The sequence below is a fragment of the Pteropus vampyrus genome, unplaced genomic scaffold (genome assembly GCF_000151845.1).
Source record: "Pteropus vampyrus isolate Shadow unplaced genomic scaffold, Pvam_2.0 Scaffold23, whole genome shotgun sequence".
Lineage (NCBI taxonomy): Eukaryota > Metazoa > Chordata > Mammalia > Chiroptera > Pteropodidae > Pteropus > Pteropus vampyrus.
Window position 1 is genome coordinate 14,657 of NW_011888804.1, and position 7,358 is coordinate 22,014.

At 52.3% G+C, this 7,358-nt stretch overlaps 1 protein-coding gene across 1 annotated transcript in view; it reads right to left on the reverse strand.

The window, feature by feature from the left end:
- The window catches only part of LOC105289361 (dynein heavy chain 10, axonemal-like), a 37,457-nt gene that overhangs the window by 3,373 nt on the left and 26,726 nt on the right, over positions 1 to 7,358 (reverse strand). The window contains exons 13-18 of the mRNA XM_023528139.1: positions 7,030 to 7,155; positions 5,967 to 6,133; positions 5,406 to 5,557; positions 3,398 to 3,562; positions 2,718 to 2,925; positions 474 to 630 (exon numbers count right to left, since the gene is read on the reverse strand). Coding sequence (XP_023383907.1) covers positions 474 to 630; positions 2,718 to 2,925; positions 3,398 to 3,562; positions 5,406 to 5,557; positions 5,967 to 6,133; positions 7,030 to 7,155 — 975 coding nt within the window. The remainder of the gene's footprint in view (positions 1 to 473; positions 631 to 2,717; positions 2,926 to 3,397; positions 3,563 to 5,405; positions 5,558 to 5,966; positions 6,134 to 7,029; positions 7,156 to 7,358) is intronic.

Here is a 7,358-nt window from a genome sequence, read left to right on the forward strand (position 1 = left end):
GGAGACGCAGAGAGGCCAAGGACGGCGCCCAGGTTTCCGGGTTGAGTTGGTGCCACTTCCTGGCGTAGGGAAAACCGGGGCAAGACCAGCTTGCAAGAATCCCCCCCGGGACATGCCAAGTCCGAGGTCCCAGGGGAGACGGCAAGTAGGCAACGGACTAGAAAGGCGCGGCGAGTCGTAGAGAGGTCTGGGCTGGAGACGGAGATGGGACGGTGTTGAAGCCCTGGGGTGGGTCCTGATCACACCGAGAGAAGAGGGAAGAGAAGGGGGGACACCAGGAGCAAGCCTTGGGACGCCTCAGAGGTCAGAGACCTGCAGAGGAAGAGCCAGCTAGAGACCAAGCCCGTCTGGGCAAGGGACAGAGCGGAACCTACGGACTCCGCCTCCTCGGCAACCGGCCATCGGCGGCCGATGGGCCCGAGCACCGGGGGCGAGAGCCACCTGTGGAGCGGCGCAGGTGCACCCGCCCTTACCTTGGTGATCTCCACGCAGTTCCGGATGCAGTGCACACACATCTTGTTGATCTCGTTCGCGCTGGGATGAAGGATGATCTCGGGCGCTGTCAAAATGGTTTCCGTTTGGAACAAAGGGACGTTCCCAAGGATTAAAGTATTAAAGGACTGCAGATTCCTAAGAGGGGCGAACGAAAAAGACTCAGTACTCACTAGAGTGAAACATATCCAACGACTGAAGAAAATGACTAGAGTCGCGAAAAGTCATATAAGAAGCCTACCGCAAGGAACGATGCATTCCAGGATTGCAATGGACAGTTCAGGGTGAGATTTATTACAAAGTCTTTTTTTGGTCTAATTTTTACAAACAGCTTGTTCCTACTTTGGGGAAGTTACTCTCTATTAGTAGGAAGATGCTTAAATAATAATGATGATATCCGAAAGCTGTTCCGACTCCGACCCGGGAGAAGCAGTCGTCCCCCAGAAAGCTCCTCCCCTGTCACCATGCTCCTTATCATCAGGACTCGGCTAAAACGTGGCCTCTCCGTGGCCTTTCTTGACCATCCAATTACAACAGTCCCATTATCCACGTGGAACGCTATCCTGCTTTATTTTTTTCACAGAAATTATCTTGGTTAAGTCTGTTTCCTGTGTCTTGCCTCTCTCCCCTATGAGGATGCAGACGCTCCAGAAGAACAGGGGCCTTACCTGGCTCTAATAAACCTTTGAATGAATGAATGAATGAATGAATGAATGAAGTGGATAGATGGATGGATGGGCGGATGGATGGATGGATGGATGAATGGATGGATGGATGGAAGGAAGGAAGGAAAAAAGGAAGGAATAAGGAAGGTAGAAAGGATATATCAATAGATGGAATGGATGGATGTGTGGATGGATCAATGGACGGTGAATATGGATGGATGGATAAATGGATGGATGGATGGATGGATGGATGGATGGATGGATGGATGAATCAAGGAATAACAGCATATTAGAAAGGGAAACACTGTGGGAGGTAGCCCTATATAAGGGGCTGCTTTAGGAGTCTAAGTTAGAAGCTACAATGAAAGATAAATGAAATGTGTACAAACAGATTTATTTAAAAGACCAACTTAGCTAAGTTTGTCTAACCGGGTCCAGGGAACAAGAAGACCAAAGGTCTTTGTTGTATTTATTAATGTGTTATTCCGAAGCGGATTAGAGCAGCTCACAAGAATCCCTTCACTGCATAAAGGGACCCTAAAAACAAAATAGGATAAAACAAGAAAGGAGGAAGATGCTAATCGGAGGCGGTATGCTGAAGGGCTACTGGCCCGAGTTCAAATCCCAGCTCTCCTTCCTAGATGAGTGGCCTTAGGCAACTCCCTCAACCTCCCTGTAGTCTGCATCCTCGTCTATAAAATGAGAACGAGAATCGTAAAGAACAGAACACGAGCCTGGTGCGGAGTGCGCTTTCGGACGCGTGGGCTTTACGAAGAGAGAAAGTCAAGAATGAGATGAAAAACTGCAAATCATAAATATCTGCGCGCTCGCTGCATCCAGGCTGCAAATGTGGTCCAGGCGTCTGAGCAGTCAGGGAGAAAAGAGGAGTCAAACACTCATAGGGCCCACGCCGTGTAAAAACAAAAGGGAACACAAACAACAAAAAAAGAGAGAGAAGAAAAACGCTTCCTTAAGGCACCGAGGTCGGAAGGGAACCGAGAGGAATTTCTTCCGGGTGCTTCATAAAGAAGACATAATACGACGTGACAGTGACAGTGATGAATCCCGCAGGCCAGTGTCCGTACTGGCCCTGCGACCATAAAGCATCACGATGAGCTGGGGCGCTCAGCTCCCCACCGTGTATGGGGCTGGCCCTCACGATGCACTGGACACAGACGCCATGTGCCTACTGGCCAGGGGTTTACTTCAGGCCCTCGGGAAGAGTGACTGGGTCATACGTCCCTCACATCGGCCTCTCTCAAAATGGGCGAGAGAGTCATCTGGGGTTTCGATAAATACTGAGTGACGGAGTGGCTGCTGCCGGTCAGACACAGACACATCGTCTTTCAGACAGCTGAAGTCGCGAGAGAGACATGACTTCCTTTTCTGAATGTCGAGAGGCCTGACAAGAGCATGAAGCCCTCCCTCCGAGCCGTGAGCACCCTTAGCCCGACTTACTCTCCACCTGGTTTTCACCCTGGACCCTGCGACCACTCTGTACAGATAAACCACTGTCATCTGTGCACGCGGTCTCTGAAACAGGCAGCAAGAGTCACTCACTTCAGGACGAGCTTTGTCAGCACTTCGTAAATCTTGCTCTCCCAGTACTCGTAGTAGGAGGCCAGCTTGGGGGCCTTGCCCGTGTTGGTGTGGACAACCAGGCCCTCGACCTTGGTCAGCAGAGGCCCGATGGCGAGGTACCACCTGACCATGTGGTCCAGGTCCTTGGCCCTTTCTCGGTCGATGTGTTCAAAGAACTCCTTCACGCCTGTAGAGGAAGACACTCCTCAAAACACAGTCCAAGACGTCGGCTGTATGGCTCAGGAAGGCCAGAGCAGCCTCTAACCTTGACTCAGAGCGGAAACCAAGTCAAGGCCGGAAGTCAAGGCACACCCTATGCGAAAAATGAGTGACGGCATGGGAACGGCCATCATGCACGCTGAGGGACTCCTTGTGGGCTAGTCCGAGACCACTTAAAATATCTGGTCCATTGGGCATAGAAATGTGAGCCCATAAGATGATCCTTTCCGGTAAACAAGTGAGGTTATCAGGGTTTTATTCCATTCATGGAATAAATATAGAGTGTGTGTGTGTGTGTGTGCGCACGCATGTGTACGCGTGTGTGTGTGTGTGTGTGTGTGTGTGTGTGCGCGCGCGCGTGTGTGTGTGTACACGTGCAATCACGACCAAGAGATTTTTCCATTCCTCCCATAATTAAAGAAACAAGAGGTCAGACCCACCTGGCAGTTCCTCCTCACTTTTAGGGGCTGGATATTTAAAGAGATTTATGGACTCTATCAGCGTCAGCCGGGAAGCAATGTCATCTGCGTTCTTATGAATCTGGTGGACGAGGGACTCGAATTTCCCGATGGCCTGTTTGCATCGAGTTATGTAGTCAGCAATACCTTAGAACAGGAGGAAGAAAAACAGACGGACATGCGGCTCCGACCCCTTCTTTCCACATCCCTCCCAGCACCATCTGTGACGTTAGCACTGGTTTCCCTTTGCAGAAGGGACCCTGCTCATCCCTTCCCCTTGGGTCTTCGAGGAGGCGGAGAGCCACTCGCCACCCTTGGGTCCTGGGACAGGCGCCCTGGGCTCAGAATTAACCAAATGAGACATTTCTTCTGCTCAAATTTGAACAAAATCCTATCTAAACCACTGCGGGGAGAAAGAGAGGGCCCGAGCCTCTTGTCTTTTCGTCGTTACGACCACTGGACCTTCCGCTCTACCCCGCCCTGCTCACGAGCCCCTGCGGCCCGCTGCTTAGAGAAGCAAGCGTGAGCATCGACTCCGGTTAAGCACGTGTGATGGGCCGGCCGACGGCCCAGGCGCGGTATGTTTCTTATGACATCGGCTCCTTCCAACAACCCTATGGGTTGGGCGCTAAGTTTATGCCCATTTTACAGCTGAGGACACCGAGCCTCCAGGAGGCCAGGTCGTGTGGACGGAGCTGACTTTTAACCCAGGGAGTCGGTGCTGGAGCCCACAGTCCACACATACGTGTTCTCTAGACAGAAGAAAAGGGGAGAAGGAGCGAAAGTGACCCAAAAAAAATAAATAAATAAGAGAGAGAAGCGTTGGGTCGAGAGCAGGGGAGGAGGAAGAGGACGAGGAAGCCTTGTCCCGGTAGCCAGAGGACGTCCCCTCCCAGGAGGAGGGCGTGACGCACTTTTCCTCATTCCTCCTGCCAGATAAAAACCCCCCGCACGCACACGTTATCTAGAAAACAGCCAGGAGGCTGAAAGGTCGGGAGAAGGGGAGCCGGCTGGGACCTGGGGCCTCGGGACCCGCGTAACGACGGCCGTTCTTCCTTCTCTCTCTGGGCCTGGAGCTGAAGAACCTAGTAACTTGTAAATGGGTACAGGCACACGTCCCAAAAAACATATATGTATGCCCCAAATGAGCCTCCTCTCACCAGGGGGACGGACCAAGAAAGAGACAGCCTCGCGAGACAGCAGATTTCAGACAATCGCTGCTCTACTCCAGCCAAAAGTGTGACCCCACCCTAACCCATGCCAGTAAGGGCCGGCCGGGGGGCCTGGAATGCCACCCGCAGAACGCAGGAAGGAGGCGCCCCAGTGCCCTCGTGGCGGAGTCAGAGGCAGCCGTGGAGGTGGGTGAGGCTTTCGTCACCACAGCCCAGGAACGAGCACTTGGATGAATCTCTAGAGAATGATGCTGCGTGACAACGGCCAAGCCCAAAATGTTCCATAACATGTAACGCTCTTGAAATGACAAAATTCGGAAGTGGAGAACAGGTTAGAGGTGGCCAGGGGTTGAGGACAAGGTGGGGGTGGGGAGGGAAGCAGAGGCGACTTCGAAAGGGTGGCATGAGGAGCCGTTGCGGGGTGGCAGTATTCTGTGTCTTGACTGTATCTGTGTCAACACCCGGGCTGTGACTTGTAAGAAATTAGCGTGGGAGGACTAGGGTTAAGGCGTTAATTCTTACAACAGCATGAGACTCTATAATTATTTCAAAAGTAAAATTTTAACTTTGGAGGGAAACAAAATACATGAAGGTCACTTTATCTTCAGAGGAGAAAGCTTTGGGTCAACAGAGTGTCCAAATGGCATCCTGTCTTAGCTTCACTCCCAACTGCAGCCCGGGGAGGGGGTGGTTAATTCTAGGTCCCACAAGTCATTCTCTATCCGTGCTTGAAACATATCCGTTAACCGCATCTACAAACATACAGATGTCACAATTCAACTACAGCAGGCAACAAACAGACGGCCGAGACGTATTACCTAGTGAGTTCCAGTTTAACCGCTTGTGTCCGGACCTAAACACGCGTACCAGTTCCTGAGAATGCTCGTCGAGGAGGACAGCCTCTGCCTCATTCAGCGTGCCTGTGAGCGTGTGGTAGTGATCCAGCATGCTCTGTATCCCCTCGGTGTACCTGTGTGTCCCAGGAGAGCGAAGAGAGTCAGACAGGGCTCGGGAAAAGCCGGCCAGCCTTACAGACAGGCTACGGAAACACCGCGGAGCAGTCCGAAACCAGGACTGAGAGAGTCACAGAAATGCAACATGGTGCCACTCTGCCCGCTAATTTTCTTCTTTGGAAAACATTGGCTACTTCCCATTAAAAATGTTATTTATGTTAACATAGAATAGGTCCGTTGTTGTTATTTTTAGGTGCATGAATAAATACATGTTTTAAACATTTCTTAGTTGTAATTTCTAAGGTGGTCAATACCGGTAGCTACAAAATCCACAGCCAGGGCGGGGAGTGGTTCTCGATCATTTTTAAGAGTGTAAAGAGGTCTCAAGACCAAAACATTGACTGCCGGTTTAAGGCTTTTTTGTACCTAAGAAATTTGTCCTCCTGGAGAGCCACGTTCCTTGCTAATTCGGGGATATGAAACCCCAGCTGTTCAAAGTACTTCGTTTCGTTAATAATCTCCCTGAGAGCTGGCGAAAAATTGATCGCGAAGACCGTGCCCCGGTCGGAGCCCGTGGCGTCATCGGCAGAAACCTGTGGAAGGGAAGCCGGTCAGCCGGCGGGGGCGGGGCGGGGCGGGGCGCACTCAGAGCCGCAGCGCCCCCCAGAAACGAGAATTTGAAAAAACCAGCGGCGGGCCTTTGACGCGGACAGGACAGACTAGGGAGCCGGCGGGGGCGGGGCGGGGCGGGGCGCACTCAGAGCCGCAGCGCCCCCCCAGAAACGAGAATTTGAAAAAACCAGCGGCGGGCCTTTGACGCGGACAGGACAGACTAGGGAGCCGGCCGGAGCCCACTTGGTGAGCAGAGTTCTTAAAGAGTTCCTTTCCACTGACCTTTGAAAACTGGGCAACTGCGTGTAAAAGCGTGCGACCTTGGCTCCCCTCAAAAAGTTAGAAACGCTGATAATGGCTGGCGAGGGCAGGATAGGGGTGGGGGGCGGCTGTCCCCCCCGGCGGGCCGGGGCAGGCCAGTTCCCGTTAGGCCCGTCCTGGCCCTCGCCACTCGCCAGGCCCGCCCAGCTGAGATTTATTTACTGGGGCCTTGCTACGAGCCAGATCCCGTGAGAGTGGTAAAGATGTAGCACGTGGTTCAAAATGGTCAGCGACCAGCTGTTTCCTGCATGGTTCAAGCAAGACTCTTGCACGTGTACGGCATCTGATCCGACTCGTTTTTACCATTGGGGGAACTGAGGCTGGGAGGTCAGCCGCTTGCCCGAGGCACTGGCGCGGCCGCCTGAGGCCAGCATCGCCCTGTTCTGTCTCCGCCTCTTCCCTTCCTGCCTTCCTCGTCGCCCAGCCAATCTCTGCCCTGTGTCGCCTTTGATTTTGCAAACGAATGTCAAACAAATCGAAGCTCAAGGGAGTGATAGATGCCGTCACCTCACCTCGCCGCGTCATAACCGGGGACAAGGACCTGGAGAAGTCGCACCTTGGCCAGGAGACTCTTCTTCATGAGAGCCGGCAGCACCTGCTCGGTTGTGTCTCTCCACTGCTCGTACTTCATGTCCTCGTAGCCCTTCATCATCCTGCCCACTTCCAAGTACTTCTGTTTCACCTATCGAAAAATTCGAGACATTGTCATTTCGTCTTTGGAAACAAAATTTCTCTCTTTCTCTCCTCTCTCTCTCTCTCTCTATCTCTCTCTCTCTCTCATTAAAAAAAAAAAAAATTGCTGTTAACACATTTTGCAAAAGGAAGCAGACAGGCAGACGGGTTTTCACAAAGCCTGGAGGATTTGTTCGCGATGGTAGAGCTTGA